This window comes from Lolium perenne, chromosome 1 (genome assembly GCF_019359855.2).
Source record: "Lolium perenne isolate Kyuss_39 chromosome 1, Kyuss_2.0, whole genome shotgun sequence".
Taxonomy (NCBI): domain Eukaryota; kingdom Viridiplantae; phylum Streptophyta; class Magnoliopsida; order Poales; family Poaceae; genus Lolium; species Lolium perenne.
In genome coordinates this window covers 36593435-36615694 of record NC_067244.2, presented here as the reverse complement: position 1 = coordinate 36615694, position 22260 = coordinate 36593435, and the positions used below count along the sequence as shown (strand labels likewise).

At 43.5% G+C, this 22260-nt stretch overlaps 1 protein-coding gene across 1 annotated transcript; it reads left to right on the top strand.

The window, feature by feature from the left end:
* The first annotated feature begins 18492 nt into the window (after positions 1-18492).
* On the top strand, positions 18493-21800 carry LOC127346814 (1,4-dihydroxy-2-naphthoyl-CoA thioesterase 1). The gene is made up of 3 exons (XM_051373075.2): positions 18493-18712; positions 18794-18985; positions 21529-21800. Exons 1-3 carry the CDS (start codon positions 18536-18538, stop codon positions 21679-21681), a joined length of 522 nt encoding a protein of 173 aa, XP_051229035.1. The 5' UTR covers positions 18493-18535; the 3' UTR covers positions 21682-21800.
* The last annotated feature ends 460 nt before the right edge of the window (positions 21801-22260 follow it).

The following is a 22260-nucleotide window of genomic DNA, read 5'->3' as shown; positions in this document are numbered from 1 at the left end:
GAGCAGGAACCTCCAGGCTTCATCCTCGTCGCACGTACGAGCTTGATCTGTGACCCGATCTGTGGCGGAGGGGGTGGATTGCGTGGTTTTGGTCAAACACGAACACTCCACTACTAGGAAAAGGCCTAGCCGTAACATTGATATCACTGGCTGATACGTTCAAAACGTATCTACTTTCCCGAACACTTTTGCTATTGTTTTGCCTCTAATTTGTGTATTTTGGATACAACTAACACGGACTAACGCTGTTTTTAGCAGAATTGCTCTGGTGTCTCGTTTTTGTGCAGAAACTCAACTTTCGGCAAAATCACCGGGATTAATTCCAATGGGCCTATTTTCACATAATATTGATGGAGCCAGAAGACCAGAAGGAGGGGGCCACGAGGCGCCCACCCCACAAGGCGGCGCGGCAGGCCCCTGGGCCGCGCCGACCTATGGTGGCGGCGCCTCGGCCAGCCTCTGACGCCCCCCTCTGGACTACTTAAGGGTTTCGACCTAAAAACGCACGGGGGTAAGACGAAATCGCCAGAAGACATCCAGAACACCGCCGCCATCGCGAAACTCCGTCTCGGGACCAGAAACTCCGTTCTGGCACTCCGCCGGGACGGGGAATTGGAGGAGATCATCGCCATCATCACCACCGACGCCTCTCCATCGACCAGCCATGTTTCCCCCATCCATGTGTGAGTAATTCCCCCACTGTAGGCTGAAGGGGATGGTAGGGATTGGATGAGATTGGTCATGTAATAGCATAAGATTGTTAGGGCATAGTTCCTAGTATCCGTAATTGGTACTTTTATGATATTGTTGCAACTTGTTATGCTTAATTCTTGTCACAAGGGCCCGAGTGCCATGATCTCAGATCTGAACATGTTATCAATTCATGATGATATTCATTGCTTTATGATCTTACCTGCAAGTTGTATACACATACCGTTGTCCGGAACCCGAGGCCCCAAAGTGACAGAAATTGGGACAACCGGAGGGGAAGGCGGTGATATGAGGATCACATGTGTTCACGGAGTGTTAATGCTTTGCTCCAGTGCTCTATTAAAAGGAGTACCTTAATTTCCAGTAGATTCCCTAGAGGCCCGGCTGCCACCGGCTGGTAGGACAAAAGATGTTGTGCAAGTTTCTCATTGCGAGCACGTACGACTAAATATGGAACACATGCCTATGGATTGTTTAGTACTTGGATATTGTTTTATTACTATCTGCAAATGCCCTGCCTTGATTGTTACATGATTTCTCTCATCCATGCAGCGCCCGTACATCCATCCCTATGCCTACAGTATTTTAATCCTGTTGTTTACTATAATCACTACTGCTGTCTTTGTTACACTGCTGCTGATATTTCACTACTGCTACTGCTATAAAACTGTTACTACTGATAAACTCTTGCGAGCAAGTCTGTTTCCAGGTGCAGCTGAATTGACAACTCCGCTGTTAAGGCTTACAAATATTCTTTGGCTCCCCTTGTGTCGAATCAATAAATTGGGTCCCTCGAAGACTATTGCGATCCCCTATACTTGTGGGTCATCAAGACTATTTTTTGGCGCCGTTGCCGGGGAGCATAGCTTTATTTGCAAGTTCACTTGGATTGATATTGTTTGCTGCAAATTCTCCATCATGGGTAAACCTTGCGATACTAAAGTCACCATATTACCATCCACTACAAGAAAAGGTACAACTCTGAGTACCTCTGCTGCTCTTGATTCACCATCTGTGATAAGTCAACTTGTTTCACCACCACAAGCTTCACATGCTGGTACTTCTGCTGAATCTGAAAATTCTAATAATTTTGATGATGCTTCTGCTGTGCTTGATGATAGTGGTTCGTTAGGATCTTTTCTAGATGCTACAATTGCTAGGTCTAGACAAATTGAAAATACTGAAACTCCTAATGAAAATATTGTTACACCTATTAATTCACCTGAGTCTGAATACTCTAGTGATGGTCTTGATGAAGATTATGTGGAACTTGATGATGATTTTATTGTTAAATGCAATGCTACTACTGATGCAAGTAATATTAAAAAGCTTCTTGCACAACATACTGTTAGATATAAACTGTCTCCTGATCCTAAATTTGTCACATCTCCTATAAATATTAAGGATAAGGATTATGATTTTTTCTCTTGATTTATCTCATATATATATTGTTGAGAAAACACCTTTTTGCGGTACTGAAAAAGAAAGTGCTGTAGAACACATGATTGAGCTGTCTACTCTGAGTAGCTTGTTTTCTGATGATATCAAGAAGCGTACTTATTTTGTTGCTAAATTTTTTCCTTTCTCATTAAAGGATGATGCTAAAACTTGGCATAATAGTTTGCCTCCTGATTCTATTGATAGTCCAAGTGGTTTGCTTGATGTTTTCTTTCGGAAATACTTTCCTGCTAGTGCTCGACATGTTGCTTTGCAGAAAATTTATAGTTTTGACCAGGAAGATGGAGAGAAATTGCCTGAAGCTTGGGCAAGATTTTGTTCTCTTATCAGAGCTCGACCTGGGCATGATCTAGAAAAGCATGATTTACTTGATATATTTTATAGTGGACTAACCATTGAGTCTAGGGCATACCTGGATAGTTGTGCTGGTTGTGTTTTCAGGAAAAGAACTCCGGACGAAGCTGAAGAATTATTGGCTAGAATAGGCCGAAATCATGATGATTGGACTACACCTGAACCAACCCCAACGCCAATATTCAAGAAGAGGGGTTTGATTAAATTAAATGATGAAGATATGAGGGAAGCCAAGAAATCTCTTAACGAGAAAGGTATTAAATCTGAAGATGTGAAGAATTTACCTCCCATAGAAGATTTATGTAAGATAACTCCCCCTTCATCCATGATTGAGGTACATTCTCTTCAACGCTTTAGTAGGGAAGATATTCCGTATTCGAAATCTCCTGATCACTGCTTAGATGAGTTTGATAATTATATTGTTAAGCAAGATAATTTTAATATGAGAGTAGAGAATCATTTAATGGAAAATTCTCAAGCTATTAGTAAATTGCATGATATTGTGGAGAGAACCTCCAATGATGTTAAGATGCTTGTTAAACATTTTCATATGATTCAAACTCAAATTGATCAACTCACTAAAGTGCAAAATGACTTATTAAAAAATAGTTCTAAAGAAAAACATGCTTATGAAGTAACAACTAGAGGCGGTGTTTCTACTCAGGATCCTCTATATCCTGAAGGGCATCCCAAAAGAGTTGAACAAGATTCTAAACGAACTGAAACTAGTGCTCCTTCTAAGAAAAAGAAGAAGAAACATAAAACTGTTGTAGAATCCTCTGAGCCTGTTAATGATTCTAATAGTATTTCTATTTCTGATGCTGAAACTGAAAGTGGTAATGAACATGATAAAGATAATAATAAGAATGATTCTTCTGATAAAGAAGAGGTTGAAGATGAACCTGAAAAGCATGCTAAAAATAAAAAGTATACTAAAGAAGATTTTATTGCTAAGAAACATGGTAATGAAAGGGAACCTTGGGTTCAAAAGCAAATGCCTTTTCCTGCTAAGAAACTAAAATCAAAGGAAGAAGAACACTATAATAAATTTTGTGATTGGATGAAATCTTTGTTCTTGCAAATCCCTTTGACTGATGCTATTAAATTGCCTCCTTATTCGAAGTATATGAAAGATATTGTCTCTAACAAAAGGAAAATTCCTAATGAGGAGATTTCCACTATGCTTGCTAATTACTCTTTCAATGGCAAAGTTACAAAAAAGCTGGGCGACCCAGGTATACCGACTATTCCTTGTTCCATCAAGAATAATTATGTTAGAACTGCTCTATGATTTGGGAGCAGGTGTTAGTGTTATGCCCTTTTCTCTTTACAAGAGACTTTATTTAGATAAGTTGATACCAACTGATATATCTTTACAAATGGCTGATAAATCTACTGCTATTCCTGTTGGTATATGTGAGGATGTTCATGTTCAAGTTACTAATAATTGCTTAATATTAACTGATTTTGTTGTGTTGGAAATGCCTGAAGATGATAATATGTCTATTATTCTTGGGAGACCTTAACACTGCAGGGGTTGTTATTGATTGCAATAAAGGAAAAGTTACTTTCAATGTTGATGACAAGGAGCATACTGTTTATTTTCCCAAGAGGATTGATAAAGTATGTGGAGTTAACACAATTTCTAATGTGAGAACTATCAAAGTGTGAGTTATTGATTGTCCTATATATGAGCCTAAAGAAGGATATCAAAATATTACGATTGGATCCATATCAATACAATACAAGGTAACATGATTGATTTGAGGTTTATTTCTTCTTATGACATGTAAAATTTATTTGGTGACAAGACTTGATCAACCTTGTTAACAAGTACATTTTATATGCATAGAGGAGCTAAACAACATTTATTTCTTCCTCAACTTGTTCTACTTGCTGTAGCACTACTTGTTTTGCAAGATGCTTAGTTGTTTAGAGGTTTGAAAACCTTTTTCTGCCCTGTAATAATAATTTTAACACCCAGAAATGTGCATTTTTCAAAGTTTTAAAAAATTTACAAAAATTATATTGTTGGTCTTATTTTTCGAAGAGCTACCTGGGAGCACCTGGGGCTCACCAGTGGGGCACCCCAGGGCTGCCCCCCATGAGCCAGCGCGGCCAAGGAGGGGGGCGCGTCACCCTGTGGTGTGGGCCTCTCCTTGCCCCACTAAGTCATCTCTTCCTCCCATTCTACTCTCTCTCCCGAAAAAATTCGTACCAACTTTCTCTCACTCGCGTTTTTGCTCAAGAGCTCGGGATTCTTCGATCTCTTTGCTCAGCCCAGATTTCTGTCTGAAATTTGGCACATTTGCTCTCCGGTATGTGACTCCTCCGGTTATCCAAATAGAATTTTGTTTGGTTGAGTATATCTTGAGTATTTTGCTGCTGTAGGTAACATGTTAAGTGAGCTTGCATGCTTGTTCTAAGTTGTAAGAATTAGTTTTGATGCATGTTTAGTACTCTACCAAGTTCCTATAGTAGTTTCCCTCATTTATATGTCTCCAAATCAACTTTTATAATGTTTGTTGAAAAATTTCAGAGAAAGAAGATTCATAACCATACCTTTGGAGAAGTGTTCGAAAGAGAGACGACAAGCACGGGGAGGCCCTCAAGGGCAGCCACTCGAATTAGACGATCCTATAATGAGGATGTCATCGCACCGAGCTTCGAAGTTGAAGAGGATAATGGAGTTCCTAATGCTTCATCCTTTCCATGTTATGACTTTTTGCGTAATGCAGGGCTGCTTGATGACTTCTTGTTCCTCATCAATAATGTGGGATTATCTACCTATATGGAAGATGAGAGGAGTCAATACTACATGCTAACTAAAATCTTTGTTGAAAGCTTTCAGTTCAACAACACACACTTCCAACCATCAGTTACATTCATGATTTATGATAGGCCTATTACTATGAAGTTGAAGGATTTTTGTGCTGCATTGGATATTGCTCCTGTAGGTACAGCGAAGAAGATCGAGAAAAGTCCCAAGGCTTTGACGGAGCTCTATCGAGAAGTTACCAATGATGATAGCCGCACCATTCAGCGCGGCAAGATAAGAAACATTCAACTCCCTGCCATTAGATATTTCGCTTACTATCTTGCTACTAGCATTCTTGGTAGGGAGAACACTAGCAATATTTCTAGTTATCATCTTGCTTTTCTAGTTGATGCACTTACTGGAAAGACACCTTATCACCTTGGTGCTCTTGTTGCTCGTCGTTTATCCAATAAGGGGCCTATTTTTGGAGGAATTGTTGCCTCGTGTATTATGGCATATCTAGATCTTCCTCTTGATCCTACTGATGAGAAATTAACTCCTATAAGGCTTTATATTGCTGCTATGAAGAGTCACCAATTTGTCACAACTGACTCTAGTTTAGAAAATATTGTCTATAAAATGTTGTTTATTTACGGGGATGAGAGGGAAATCCCTTAGCCGCAGACCGATTTGTTCAGTGTTCACAGGAGACCGTGGTCGCGCTCTAAGGAGGAGGTGGATGAGCAGCTGAGGATACATGGTTTTCACCAGCAGCATGACTCCGAGGATGCCGAGCCCTCCTACGGGTACACCGTCACGTATCCTGGTGCGTCCTCCAGCACATACCCAGAACAGGATCCCTCTTCATCATACTACGGAGGTGCCACTTCATGGGCACCATGGGATTGATCTCCACTTAGGCCAAAAGCCTCAGCTTGGGGGGAGGTATACCGGCATCACTCATTCATTGCATATTACAATTGCTAGATACTTGTACATACTTGTTTAGCTTCTTAAAGTGGTTTCTAATCAGAGGGAGATGATATTTGGGGAAGTGCTGTTTGAAAACAGATTCTGGACTGATACCAAAAAAATTCTCAAAAACAGCCAGACGTTATTTTGTGAAGCCAATTTTTGTGCATGTTCCCTAGGTTATTATCTAACTTTCATTAGTTGAGCACTTTTCGATTTGAGCAGCGGAAGATTTTTGTAAAAATCGATTACTGTACTGCTATCAAGTTTGATGAATTTCTTCTACTTTGTGTTTATGTGACTCTTTTAGTTTTCATTTCCTTGTTTTTGCTTTGTTTCTTTCCTAAAATACAAAAAGACCAAAAATATTTCTGTTATTTCTCTTTACCATTTGTTTATTTTAGTTTCTTGCTCCTATTTTGCTTTATTTGCTATCGTTGGTTTGCTATAAGAAAATCCAAAAAGATTTTGCTTTGTTTGCTTGTTTCCTTTTGTTCTTGTTTCCAATTCGAAAACACCAAAAATATTTGTTGTTGTTCTTTGTTTTTGTAAAGTTCATTATGGAGTTCAGCGGTCTCCGGTGGCTGGAGCTTGGTTTTCATTCAATATTATTCAAGCTACACAAGTGAAAGGCAATAATGATGATCTACGACAACTCGACTGTGGTGAGAGGCTGGTATGAACTCTATTTGTTTTTATTTTTGTACATATACTCATCCATGTGAGCATGCTTAGTTGGTTCATGTGAGGTATATGTCATTTAAGAAAGTCTAGTAGTTCATGATCTCTCATGTTTAGCTCCAATTTACTAATATGAGTAGCATGTCATAAATATTTGCTTGCATTGTTTTATTCATAAATAGGTATGACATTGTGGTATCCTCCTCTGAATAATTCACTTGAATCGACTTGGCACATGCTCACGTATGCATATGACTGAACAAAATTCAATTAAGCCTCGATGATTTACTTTGCCTCGGAGTTCTTGTATCATTTATGCCTCTGAATTTATTTTGTCGCACGCATGATTATGACAGTTATTGCTCTCTTGATTGTCGCTTCCTACTCTATTGCTAGCCTTCACTTGTACTGAGCGGGAACGCTGCTCGTGCTTCCAAACCCCTGAAACCCAAATTATTCCAAAGTGTCCACCATAAATACCTATGCATGGCATTTCAAACCATTCCAAGTAAATTTTCATGTGCTACCTTTAAACCTTCAAAATACTTCTCAATTTGTGTCGATGTTTTATAGCTCATGAGGAAGTATGTGGTGTTTTATCTTTCAACCTTGTCATTTACTCCTGACAGACTTTCATCAATGGACTAGTGGCACATCCGTTATCCAATAATTTTGCAAAAAGAGTTGGCAACGGGGTTCCCAGTCCCAATTAATTAACTGTCATCAATAATTCTCTTCACATGTTTTGCCCTGATTTATCAGTAAGCAACTTAATTTGCAAATAGACACTCCTCCATGGTATGTGAATGTTGGAAGGCACCCAAGGATTCGGTTAGCCATGGCTTGTGTAAGCAAAGGTTGGGGGAGTGTCATCCATAATGAAACTAAAGTACGTGTGTAAACAAAAGAGAAGAGGGATGATTTACCTTGCTGGTAGGGATAACGTCCTTCATGGGAGCCGCTCTTGAAAGTCTGGTTGACGAGGTAGTTTGAGTGCCCACTACCATTCGTTGACAACAACAAACACCTCTCAAAATAATTTTACTCCTGTTTTAAAAATGAAAAGCTCTAGCGCATGTTGATCCCTACTTCCCTCTGCGAAGGGTCAATCTTTTACTTTTACATTGAGTCACCGTCCTTTCTTTGAGCACTTTCTTGAGAGCACAACTGTCATTCTTAGTATAATATGCCTGTTCCAAAATATGATTAACTGTGGTATAACTTCGATGCTTTTATTTTTGACAATCTCTACTTCCAGTCTTTCCATGAACTTCAAAGGTGCCCGAGCATTTATGTTTTGCTGTACAAATACGGGCAAGCGAGATACCACTTTATCATATCCTTTTATGAACATTGCAATCTTGCTGATAGACATGATTCATGATGCTTATTATTAATTTGTTGGTACCTTTTCCATGATTGACATAGCTATTAGATGACTTTATTTGCATGTATATTATTATGAATTGCCTAAGTACTTATCCATATCATGAGATATTTACATCATATGAACAAATGTGTTCGTGAAAGTTCTTTTATCGCACTCAGTTGTTAACTGAATTGCTTGAGGACAAGCAATAAGCTAAGCTTGGGGGGAGTTGATACGTCCAAAACGTATCTACTTTCCCGAACACTTTTGCTATTGTTTTGCCTCTAATTTGTGTATTTTGGATACAACTAACACGGACTAACGCTGTTTTCAGCAGAATTGCTCTGGTGTCTTGTTTTTGTGCAGAAACTCAACTTTCGGGAAAATCATCGGGATTAATTCCAACGGGCCTATTTTCACATAATATTGACGGAGCCAGAAGACCAGAAGGAGGGGGGCCACGAGGCGCCCACCCCACAAGGCGGCGCGGCAGGCCCCTGGGCCGCGCCGGCCTATGGTGGCAGCACCTCGGCCAGTCTCTGATGCCCCCCTCTGGACTACGTAAGGGTTTCGACCTAAAAACGCACGGGGGTTAGACGAAATCGCCAGAAGACATCAGAACACCGCCGCCATCGCGAAACTCCGTCTCGGGACCAGAAACTCCGTTCAGGCACTCCACCGGGACGTGGAATTGGAGGAGATCATCGCCATCATCACCACCAACGCCTCTCCATCGACCAGCCATGTTTCCCCCATCCATGTGTGAGTAATTCCCCCGCTGTAGGCTGAAGGGGATGGTAGGGATTGGATGAGATTGGTCATGTAATAGCATAAGATTGTTAGGGCATAGTGCCTAGTATCCGTAATTGGTACTTTTATGATATTGTTGCAACTTGTTATGCTTAATGCTTGTCACTAGGGCCCGAGTGCCATGATCTCAGATCTGAACATGTTATCAATTCATGATGATATTCATTGCTTTATGATCTTACATGCAAGTTTGATACGTCTCCGACGTATCGATAATTTCTTATGTTCCATGCCACATTATTGATGATATCTACATGTTTTATGCATACTTTATGTCATATTTATGCATTTTCCGGCACTAACCTATTAACGAGATGCCGAAGAGCCAGTTGCTGTTTTCTGCTGTTTTTGGTTTCAGAAATCCTAGTAAGGAAATATTTTCGGAATTGGACGAAATCAACGCCCAGGGGCCTATTTTCACACGAAGCTTCCAGAAGACCGGAGAGGATACGAAGTGGGGCCACGAGGTGGCCAGACAACAGGGCGGCGCGGCCCAAGCCCTGGCCGCGCCGGCCTGTCGTGTGGGGCGCTCGTGTGGCCCCCTGACCTATCTCCTCCGCCTACTTAAAGCCTTCGTCGCGAAAACCCCAGTACCGAGAGCCACGATACGGAAAACCTTCCAGAGACGCCGCCGCCGCCAATCCCATCTCGGGGGATTCAGGAGATCGCCTCCGGCACCCTGCCGGAGAGGGGAATCATCTCCCGGAGGACTCTTCACCGCCATGGTCGCCTCCGGAGTGATGAGTGAGTAGTTCACCCCTGGACTATGGGTCCGTAGCAGTAGCTAGATGGTCGTCTTCTCCTAATTGTGCTTCATTGTTGGATCTTGTGAGCTGCCTAACATGATCAAGATCATCTATCTGTAATACTATATGTTGTGTTTGTTGGGATCCGATGGATAGAGAATATTATGTTATGTTGATTATCAATCTATTATCTATGTGTTGTTTATGATCTTGCATGCTCTCCGTTATTAGTAGAGGCTCTGGCCAAGTTTTTGCTAGTAACTCCAAGAGGGAGTATTTATGCTCGATAGTGGGTTCATGCCTCCATTAAATCTGGGACAGTGACAGAAAGTTCTAAGGTTGTGCATGTGCTGTTGCCAGTAGGGATAAAACATCGATGCTATGTCTAAGGATGTAGTTGTTGATTACATTACGCACCATACTTAATGCAATTGTCTGTTGTTTGCAACTTAATACTGGAAGGGGTTCGGATGATAACCTGAAGGTGGACTTTTTAGGCATAGATGCATGCTGGATAGCGGTCTATGTACTTTGTCGTAATGTCCAATTAAATCTCACAATACTCATCATATCATGTATGTGCATGGTCATGCCCTCTTTATTTGTCAATTGCCCAACTGTAATTTGTTCACCCAACATGCTTATTCTTATCGGAGAGACGCCTCTAGTGAACTGTGGACCCCGGTCCATTCTTTTAATCGAATACAATCTACTACAATACTTGTTCTACTGTTTTCTGCAAACAATCATCATCCACACTATACATCTAATCCTTTGTTACAGCAAGCCGGTGAGATTGACAACCTCACTGTTACGTTGGGACAAAGTACTTTGGTTGTGTTGTGCAGGTTCCACGTTGGCGCCGAAATCCCTGGTGTTGTGCCGCACTATACTTCGCCGTCATCAACCTTCAACGTGCTTCTTGGCTCCTACTGGTTCGATAAACCTTGGTTTCTTACTGAGGGAAAACTTGCCGTTGTACGCATCACACCTTCCTCTTGGGGTTCCCAACGGACGCGTGCTGTACGCGTATCAAGACTGTTTTCTAGCACCGTTGCCGGGGAGATCAAGACACGCTGCAAGGGGAGTCTCCACTTCCAATCTCTTTACTTTGTTTTTGTCTTGCTTTGTTTTATTTACTACTTTGTTTGCTGCACTAAATCAGAATAAAAAAAAATTAGTTGCTAGTTTTACTTTATTTGCTATCTTGTTTGCTATATGAAAAACACAAAAAAATTAGTTACTTGCATTTACTTTATTTACTTCATCATGTTTCCTCTTAATTTTACTGTAAAAGATATACATGTGGGACAAGGGTCTATAATTGGTAGAGATAATATAGAAGAATTTTTCACCCATGTTAGTATGCAAGAAGATCTTAAAGATATACCACTGGCAAAAGCTATCCCTACTTATGAAGATGCCTCTGTTTGTTTGGTACGCATGATGGAAGCTAGATTTATTAGTCTCAACCCCATGATACAACACATATTTCTTACACTTTCTGATATGGAGAGGGGAGAGAAGAGAGATTTTGTTTTAAAAGTCCTTGTGCGAGAATTTGAGGATATAGCCAAAGAAGCTAGAAAAGTTTTTATTAAGCATAAGAGGCTTGGTATGTTTACCGATTTTAAAAGAACACTTGAAAAGATGGATATGGATAGAATTAAGTACACTAATAATGTTAATGATGGTGGGGAGATTAAAGCACCAATACCTTGTAAGCTCCTAGCAATGCATGAAGCTCTAGATGATAATTATGCTTGGCTTGTTCCTGAAAATTTGTTTGATGAAAGTAGCAAGCCGAAGACTAATGAAAAAGGAGCCTCTGAAACTTATGTATCCAAAATACAATGCATGGTTGAGAAAACCCCAAACCCCGCTGTTGATGCTTCGTCTCTCGATAATACTTGATACACACTTTCTGCGCCTAGCTGAAAGGCGTTAAAGAAAAGCGCTTATGGGAGACAACCCATGATTTTACTACTGCACTTTTATTTTGTATTTGAGTCTTGGAAGTTGTTACTACTGTAGCAACCTCTCCTTATCTTAGTTTTGTTGCATTGTTGTGCCAAGTAAAGTCTTTGATAGTAAGGTTCATACTAGATTTGGATTGCTGCGCAGAAACAGATTTCTTGCTGTCACGAATTTGAGCAGTAGTCTCTGTAGGTAACTCAGAAAATTCTGCCAATTTACGTGAGTGATCCTCAGATATGTACGCAACTTTCATTCAATTTGAGCATTTTCATCTGAGCAAGTCTGGTGCCTCTTAGAAATTCGTCTTTACGGACTGTTCTGTTTTGACAGATTCTGCCTTTTATTTTGCATTGCCTGTTTTGCTATGCTTGATGGATTTTTCGATTCCATTAACTTTCAGTAGCTTTGTGCAATGTCCAGAAGTGTTAATAATGATTATGTCACCTCTGAACATGTGAATTTTGATGGTGCACTAACCCTCTAATGAGTTGTTTTGAGTTTGGTGTGGAGGAAGTTTTCAAGGATCAAGAGAGGGAGATGATACAATATGATCAAGGAGAGTGAAAGCTCTAAGCTTGGGGATGCCCCGGTGGTTCACCCCTGCATATTTCAAGAAGACTCAAGCGTCTAAGCTTGGGGATGCCCAAGGCATCCCCTTCTTCATCGACAACATTATCAGGTTCCTCTAGTGAAACTATATTTTTATTCCATCACATCTTATGTACTTTGCTTGGAGCGTCGGTTTGTTTTTGTTTTTGGTTTGTTTGAATAAAATGGATCCTAGCATTCATTGTGTGGGAGAGAGACACGCTCCGCTGTTGCATATGGACAAATATGTCCTTAGGCTTTACTCATAATGTTCATGGCGAAGGTTTAATCTTCTTCGTTAAATTGTTGTATGGTTCGAAACGGGAAATGCTACATGTAGTAATTGGTAAAATGTCTTGAATAATTTGATACTTGGCAATTGTTGTGCTCGTGTTTAAGCTCTTGCATCATGTGCTTTGCACCTATTAATGAAAAAATACATAGAGCTTGCTAAAATTTGGTTTGCATAATTGGTCTCTCTAAGGTTTAGATAATTTCTAGTAAGGGTCGAACAACAAGGAAGACGGTGTAGAGTCTTATAATACTTACAATATGTCTTTTATGTGAGTTTTGCTGTACCGCTTCATACTTGTGTTTGTTTCAAATAGCCTTGCTAGCCTAAGCCTTGTATCGAGAGGGAATACTTCTCATGCATCCAAAATCCTTGAGCCAACCACTATGCCATTTGTGTCCACCATACCTACCTACTACATGGTATTTCTCCGCCATTCCAAAGTAAATTGCTTGAGTGCTACCTTTAAACAATTCAAAATTTATTACCTCTGATTTGTGTCAATGTTTTATAGCTCATGAGGAAGTATGTGGTGTTTATCTTTCATTCTTGTTGGGCAACTTTCACCAATGGACTAGTGGCTTCATCCGCTTATCCAATAATTTTGCAAAAAGAGCTGGCAATGGGATTCCCAGTCCCAAATTAATTAACAAAAAAATAGACACTCCTCCATGGTATGTGATTGTTGGACGGCACCCGAAGGATTCGGTTAGCCATGGCTTGAGAAAGCAAAGGTGGGGAGGAGTGTCATCATAATAAAACTAAAATAAAAAGGCACTCCTTCATGGTATGAGATTGTTGGCAGGCACCCGAGGATTCGGTTAGCCATGGTTTGTGAAAGAAAGGTTGGAAGGAGTGCCACACAAAAATAAAATAAAATGGGAGCCGCTCTTTGAAGGTTTGTCTGGCAAGGGGGTTAGAGTGCCCACTACCATTCGTTGACAACAACAAACACCTCTTAAAATTTTACTTTTATGCTCTCTATATGTTTTCAAAATCAAAGCTCTAGCACAAATATAGCAATCGATGCTTCCCTCGTCGAAGGGCCTTTCTATTACTTTTATGTTGAGTCAGTTCACCTATTTCTCTCCATCTCAAGAAGCAAACACTTGTGTGAACTGTGCATTGATTCCTACATACTTGCATATTGCACTTGTTATATTACTTTATGTTGACAATATCCATGAGATATACATGTTACAAGTTGAAAGCAACCGCTGAAACTTAATCTTACTTTGTGTTGCTTCAATGTCTTTACTTTGAAATTATTGCTTTATGAGTTAACTCTTATGCAAGACTTATTGATGCTTGTCTTGAAGTACTATTCATGAAAAGTCTTTGCTATATGATTCATTTGTTACTCATGTCATTTACCATTGTTTTGATCGCTGCATTCATTACATGTGCTTACAATAGTATGATCAAGATTATGATGGTATGTCACTCCAGAAATTATCTTTGTTATCGTTTACCTGCTCGGGACGAGCAGGAACTAAGCTTGGGGATGCTGATACGTCTCCGACGTATCGATAATTTCTTATGTTCCATGCCACATTATTGATGATATCTACATGTTTTATGCATACTTTATGTCATATTTATGCATTTTCCGGCACTAACCTATTAACGAGATGCCGAAGAGCCGATTCTTTGTTTTTCTGCTGTTTTTGGTTTCAGAAATCCTAGTAAGGAAATATTCTCGGAATTGGACGAAATCAACGCCCAGGGGCCTATTTTCACACGAAGCTTCCAGAAGACCGGAGAGGATACGAAGTGGGGCCACGAGGTGGCCAGACACCAGGGCGGCGCAGCCCAAGCCCTGGCCGCGCCGGCCTGTCGTGTGGGGCCCTCGTGTGGCCCCCTGACCTATCTCCTCCGCCTACTTAAAGCCTTCGTCGCGAAACCCCCAGTACCGAGAGCCACGATACGGAAAACCTTCCAGAGACGCCGCCGCCGCCAATCCCATCTCGGGAGATTCAGGAGATCGCCTCCGGCACCCTGCCGGAGAGGGGAATTATCTCCCGGAGGACTCTTCACCGCCATGGTCGCCTCCGGAGTGATGAGTGAGTAGTTCACCCCTGGACTATGGGTCCATAGCAGTAGCTACATGGTCGTCTTCTCCTAATTGTGCTTCATTGTTGGATCTTGTGAGCTGCCTAACATGATCAAGATCATCTATCTGTAATACTATATGTTGTGTTTGTTGGGATCCGATGAATAGAGAATACTATGCTATGTTGATTATCAATCTATTATCTATGTGTTGTTTATGATCTTGCATGCTCTCCGTTATTAGTAGAGGCTCTGGCCAAGTTTTTGCTAGTAACTCCAAGAGGGAGTATTTATGCTCGATAGTGGGTTCATGCCTCCATTAAATGCAGGACGGTGACAGAAAGTTCTAAGGTTGTGGATGTGTTGTTGCCACTAGGGATAAAACATCGATGCTATGTCTAAGGATGTAGTTGTTGATTACATTACGCACCATACTTAATGCAATTGTCTGTTGTTTGCAACTTAATACTAGAAGGGGTTCGGATGATAACCTGAAGGTGAACTTTTTAGGCATAGATGCATGCTGGATAGCGGTCTATGTACTTTGTCGTAATGCCCAATTAAATCTCACAATACTCATCATATCATGTATGTGCATGGTCATGCCCTCTTTATTTGTCAATTGCCCAACTGTAATTTGTTCACCCAACTTGCTTATTCTTATCGGAGAGACGCCTCTAGTGAACTGTGTACCCCGGTCCATTCTTTTAATCGAATACAATCTACTGCAACACTTGTTCTACTGTTTTCTGCAAACAATCATCATCCACACTATACATCTAATCCTTTGTTACAGCAAGCCGGTGAGATTGACAACCTCACTGTTACGTTGGGACAAAGTACTTTGGTTGTGTTGTGCAGGTTCCACGTTGGCGCCGGAATCCCTGGTGTTGCGCCGCACTACACTTCGCCCCCATCAACCTTCAACGTGCTTCTTGGCTCCTACTGGTTCGATAAACCTTGGTTTCTTACTGAGGGAAAACTTGCCGCTGTACGCATCACACCTTCCTCTTGGGGTTCCCAACGGACGCGTGCTGTACGCGTATCAAAGTTGTATACACATATTTCTGTCCGGAACCCGAGGCCTCAAAGTGACAGAAATTGGGACAATCGGAGGGGAAGGCGGTGATATGAGGATCACATGTATTCACGGAGTGTTAATGCTTTGCTCCGGTGCTCTATTAAAAGGAGTACCTTAATTTCCAGTAGATTCCCTAGAGGCCCGGCTGCCACCGGCTGGTAGGACAAAAGATGTTGTGCAAGTTTCTCATTGCGAGCACGTACGACTAAATATGGAACACATGCCTATGGATTGTTTAGTACTTGGATACTGTTTTATTACTATCTGCAAATGTCCTGTCTTGATTGTTACATGATTTCTCTCATCCATGCAGCGCCCGTTCATCCATCCCTGTGCCTACAGTATTTTAATCCTGATGTTTACTATAATCACTACTGCTGTCTTTGTTACACTGCTGCTGATATTTCACTACTGCTACTGCTATAAAACTGTTGCTACTGATAAACTCTTGCGAGCAAGTCTGTTTCCAGGTGCAGTTGAATTGACAACTCCGTTGTTAAGGCTTACAAATATTCTTTGGCTCCCCTTGTGTCGAATCAATAAATTGGGTTTTACTTCCCTTGAAGACTGTTGCGATCCCCTATACTTGTGGGTCATCAGTGCCACACACCAATAGTGGTGCGCCACTACTAGTTAGCATTGGTGCACCAAAAACGATGCTCCACTGATACAAACATAGCAGTGGCGCACTGCTTTTGAGGTGCGCCACCACTAAAGGTCGGCCAGATCACACCCATGCCTCAAAATTAGCAGTGGCGCACCCTTTACTGGTGCGCCATTGCTACATCTGTTAGGAGTGGCGCACTTCTATATAGTGTTTCATTGAAATATGCATGTTCACGTTAGCTATAGCGCACTTCTAGGAAGTGCGCCATTGATGAGTATATGTCTCAATTCGAACAAACGCATCGAACCGAACAGTCAAGACACGCGTCCCACGACCCCACTTCGTCCCACTACCGCACCAGCCCATGTGCACTGCTATTTTGTCCATATTATTTCTATTTGGATCCCACGTCCCCAACCCACACACATGGCTCCACCCACCCACCGCAGTCTGCACCCAACGAATCCTTATCTCTTCACCCCACGAATCCTATCTCGTCCCTCTCATTCTCGTCCTCTCCCCACGAATCCTCCGGCGAGGCAGTGGTGCTATCGACGCACGCGCACGCTCCGGCGAGCAAGTCAGCCGCGTCGCCGCCACGGTGACAGCGCGAGGGCTGGAGCGTCCTGCAGGCGAGCTAGGGGCGGCGTCTGGTGCTGGGCGTCTCGGAGACGACAAAGATGCCGCCTCCCGCGCATCCTCGTCACCGCGCTTCGCCTCGTTCGCGACCACGAGCTCCTCCACAAGCAGGACCACACTCGCCACGGCCGCCGCGGTCAATTCTTACGCGCTCACCACGGTCGCCGTCGTCGATTCGTGCACGGTCACCACGTCCGAACTCCGGTAGAGCTGGCCTCTCCACGGCAGTAGTACCGGCAAGGCCTAGGCGGTACTACCGGCCTGGCCTTTGCCTGTCGGTCTCCGTCTCCACTCCGTCTCTCCTTCTCCACTCCTGTCTCGTCTCGGTCGTGCACAGGGCGGTCAAGAACAGGGATTCGTGGAGGCCGGCAGGGTATTCAAGGCTACGACAGTAGCTCCTCCGGTAGGGTGCGCCGACGAGGCCGTCCTGTGCGGCCGCTACATCCACGCCGCCAACCGCCTCGCCGGGAAGCACGGCCGCCGCCGTCGAGTCTGGCGGAGGAGCTCAGAGGATTTGATTGCGTTTTTCTTTTTCTTTTAGGGTGCTGACTGCGAAGATTAGAAACTTTGGTTGTATTAGAGTGTAACTAGTCTAATTTGTAATGAAATAGAAGTGCTCTTTTGTAAACCGACACCATTCACTGCCCGCCACACCCAGGCCCGTGGGGCCTTTTTTTATTTTCTATTTTATTCAGCAGCAATGACGCACCCTTCATGTTTGCACTGGCGTACCCTATATTTTTTGCAATGGCGCACCTTTCATGTCTGTAGTGGCGCACCCTCTATAGCTTACCAATGGCGCATCTATTAGTACGCCATTGTTATATACCCTTACTAGTGACGCATCACTAGTGCGCCACTGCTAATAGTTAGCAGTGGCGTGATAATAGTGGCGCACCACTAGTGCGCCACTGATAGCTAAAACTAGTGCGCCACTGGTAAGCCTTTTTCTAGTGGTGCTCGACTATATGAAGTCAAGGTTGAACACAAGTGGTTGAGGGTTTTGAAAATGAAAAAAATTTAAAACCTCGTCAAAGCTTCATTTTTGTGTGACTAAGAAGGATCCAGGTTTAGTTTTTTATTTTGATGATTTAAACTTGTTAAAATCATGATTAGACTTGGGTTTGACCGAGTTTTCAATGACCATAGAAAATTCAAAAAAATGGAAAACCTGTGTACATACTCTTGTTTATGTCATATAATATGTAATAGAGTTGATAAACATACAACCAAACAAAACAGAGAGCATTAATGTGAAAATAAAAAGGGAAAAATAAAAAAGAACTAAAAACTCAGAAAAACCGGAAAAAATAAAACTTGTGGACCGGCCCAGCAGCTAGCCGTGCGTTCACGTCGGAACAGCAGCAGAAGAGAAGTCATCCCCATCTCATATCTGCTGACTCTGAAACAGACGCACGCAGACGCAGGTGTAGATTAACGATGGCGGGCAAGGGACAGAGCGGGGCGCCTTCAGCGTCGTCTCCACCCGGGCCGCCGCCCGGCTTCGGAGAAGGCATGCCGCCGGACAACGCGCTGCACGCCCTGGGCTTCGAGTTCACCCGCATCACCGGGGACGAGGTCCTCGGCCGCCTCACCGTCACCGAGATCTGCTGCCAGGTACGTACACTGCCGCCGTGCCGAACCATGTGCGCCGTGATTGGCCTGCTTAATTAGCTGGTGCCGTCGGCGTGGTCGCAGCCGTTCAAGATGCTCAACGGCGGCGTGTCGGCGCTCATCGCGGAGTCGACGGCGAGCATCGGCGGGTTCATGGCTTCTGGGTACAAGAGGGTGGCCGGCGTGCAGCTCTCCATCAACCACCTCAGGCCCGCCCGCCTCGGCGACCGGATCGAGGCCAAGGCCAGCCCCATCCAGGTCGGCCGCAACATCCAGGTATGCTACATCCCCGCGCCTCAATTCCCCACACGAAAGAAACTCAACAAGCAACAAATTCCTCTGGGAATGAAACCACGTAGTATTTTATTTGAACCCAAAGTTCAGTTTACCAAAGCAAAATAGGTTGATCAGATGCCAGGTTTCATTCCCCTCTTCGATAAAATAAACCCAAAGAAAATCAGTTCGGAAGACCTCAAGACGTTTCATTTCGGATCCCATTTTATGGGAATTGGAAAACTTAGTTTGTCGAAGCAAAAGTAAGGCTACCTCAGTCCCAAATTTTGACTCAAGATAGACATGTATCTAAACAAAACTGATTCAATTGATTTGGGACAGAGTGAATAATAACAAGGAACTCGTAACTACATGCTGATTCGTCAATCTGAGAGCCAGTAAGCCCGCACTGAACATGGATTAATCGGAAGCTGCATGCTGATTCGTCAATCTGGTTGGTTGGTTGGTTTTTCTTTCTTTGTTCTTTCTTTGGCGAACGGTTGGTTGGGACGTTGGAAAAGTAATGGAGAAGAAGATTGCCTCGAAATGGAATGCTCACCTTCACAAGTTTGACTCTTCTGCCTGCCTCACAAGTCTTTTCTGGCGTGCTAGCCACTGTCAAGACAATTCTCTTTCAGGCATACTAAAAAAAGAAATATCTTCCGGACAAAGAAAATAACAGATTAATGCAGGCTGCCCATCACTGCCCATCACTAACTGTCACATATCCATGCGTCAACTCGGATTATAATATACTCATCATTTTTTTGATAAAGAGAATATATTAATATCAAAAGATATCAATTACACTCAGCCTCTGCAACAACGCAACACGCTAATGGCAGTACGGATGCACGCAACCAAAAAATAGAAAACAAAACTAAGAAAACAAAAGTCCCGCTATAGCATCCTAGGCTTAACAACATCAATACAACCACCACCAAGATAACACCTGAAATACAGAATCTCCAAAAAACGACGCCTCCAAGAAGGAAACGGTGCACCAGCGCTGTCGTCGCCCGACCAAAGATCTTAGGTTTTCATCCTGAAGATAGTCCCGGCTCTCAAAACAATGCCTCCAACAAAGTCATTGCCAGGCACAACCAGTTAAGGTCAGACCTTGGATTTTCACCCTGAAAGGTAGGACTCTGAACTTCACCTGTGCTGCCGTCCCCACTTCCATACCACTGCTGCGGAGCCCGGGACACCAAGCAAGTCCTTCAACAATGCAGAGACTTGAACCTCTATTAGCTAGTCCTCCGCTCCGGCCTTCATGTTATTCACTTCTTCTGAGTGCATCATGGACCAAATGTCTCTTGATGCCAACACAGAACAGAGCTTCGCGCCGCTCCCTCCAGAACTAATCGGCCGGAATAAAAGCATGGGTGCGCACGACCGAATACCACCGATCCAGCAAACTCCAGGCAAAAGAAAGCACTGTTACATTCGTCGGCGGCGCCTTCCGGAACTCAACACTCCTGCCAGATCGAGAAGGGCAAACCTCAGGTAAGTCTTCATCTTCATCCAAGAGAGACCCTAGGACCGCCGCCTTTATTCAGGTCGGGCCCCCACGCTGACGACCATCCCAGGCTGGCCACAGTTGCCGCCGGAGACACCAAGCGTAGATCGCGTTGTCCGGAGACACCGCACATGCCCTGGGCATCGCCGCAACCGAACGCCAGCCCTCCACCGGCGACATCAAGGATGGTCATGCTTCCTCAGCCGTCGACGGCTTCCACGCCTCTCCACTTCGCCACCGGGACGCGGTGACAGGTCGAAAGACCCACCACCACCATCCGCAGGCCAACCATCTCTGGCGAAGAAAGAGGGCCGCCTCCGCTGTTGAACCCAGGGCTGCTGCCCCGGGCGACCTCGTGCCACGGGAGAACCCCAAGATCACCTCCACACACCGGCGAGAGGCGTCGGGATGCAGCGGCGCAGATCAAGGACCTGGCCGCCGCCCACCACCAGCCACCACCGGCGTGCCGCGGCGAGGAGCCGACGGGAGGCGGGGAGGCCGCAACGGAGATCAAGGTCTGGCCGCCCCCCACCACCATCCACATCCGATGAGCCACAGCGTCGAGGAGGGATCATGGCCGCCGTCCCCAGCGCGGCAACAAGGAAAGGCTGCCGCCGCCACGCCCCGCGGTCTTTGCCCGGCGGTGCCACCGGCGGGAGGCGGTTAGGGTTTGGAAGGGGGTGCGGGGGTTAGGCCTATTTGTTTAGGATTTAATTACCAATCGATCTCTTCAAACTAAGCAGTCTGCAGAATTATGGGTGTGGATATGGCTCCTCTTCTGTGTATTGTTTCTTCAGCTTTTAAAATATTTACACAACTTTCTTAGACTCTCTGTATTCATCATACAATACGCCAGCTGCTGTTTAGAATTTACCATTCAATCTGTTCAAACTAAGCAGTCGGCACAACCATAGGTCTGGATATGGCTCCACTTCTGTTTATTGTTTCTTCAGGTTTTAGAATATTTCCACAACTTCTGGATCGAGGGATGACTAAATGTTGCTGAACTTTATTCTGGTTCTCACAGGTCTGGGAGGTCCAGATATGGCTGATGGATCCTTCCACTTCGGAGCGCAAAGATTTGGCGTCATCTGCAAGAGTCACCATATTAACCAACATGTCAACACCAGAGAGGGTGAAGAACTACGAAGAAGGCATCAAGAAATACTCAAAGCTGTAGGGAGCGTAATATGTTGTTGTCAAACTTGAACTCAGTATATAATTTATATTAATCTGGAGCAGAGAACATCTCCTTGTCGTCAATAACATCTCGTATTTTATGGGAGAGTTTTCGGAGGTTTCATGGCGCAGTCTGGTACTTGCAAACCACATCAGATTTTAATTTTTTTGAGTTTTAAAGCAGCCGATCCTGCCACCCGATTAGATAGAATAGTGTTTATTTTCGTAAGTCTTTGCCGGATCAAAGAGAGTAACTGAACAAGGTTAAAAACAAGACATCTACGAAGCCACGGCGATGTCTCCTGGGTCCTCTCTGAGGAAAAAAAAAATTCTATGGGTTAGGGTCGCATAGTTACAATTCTGAGGCCCCTTCTTCGAGTGGGCAAAAGCCCTCTCCAAAATCTCCTCCCAAACTAGATGAGCCACCAAATTCGGTTGCAACGCCTTATTGCGAAATATCCGCCTATTCCTCTTCTTTCAAATTCCTCACATGGTGTATATCAGAGCTCCGCTGGCCTCCCTTCGCTTTCCTTTTGAAATCTCCATTACCATGCCGTCACACCAAGAGTCAATGTTATGT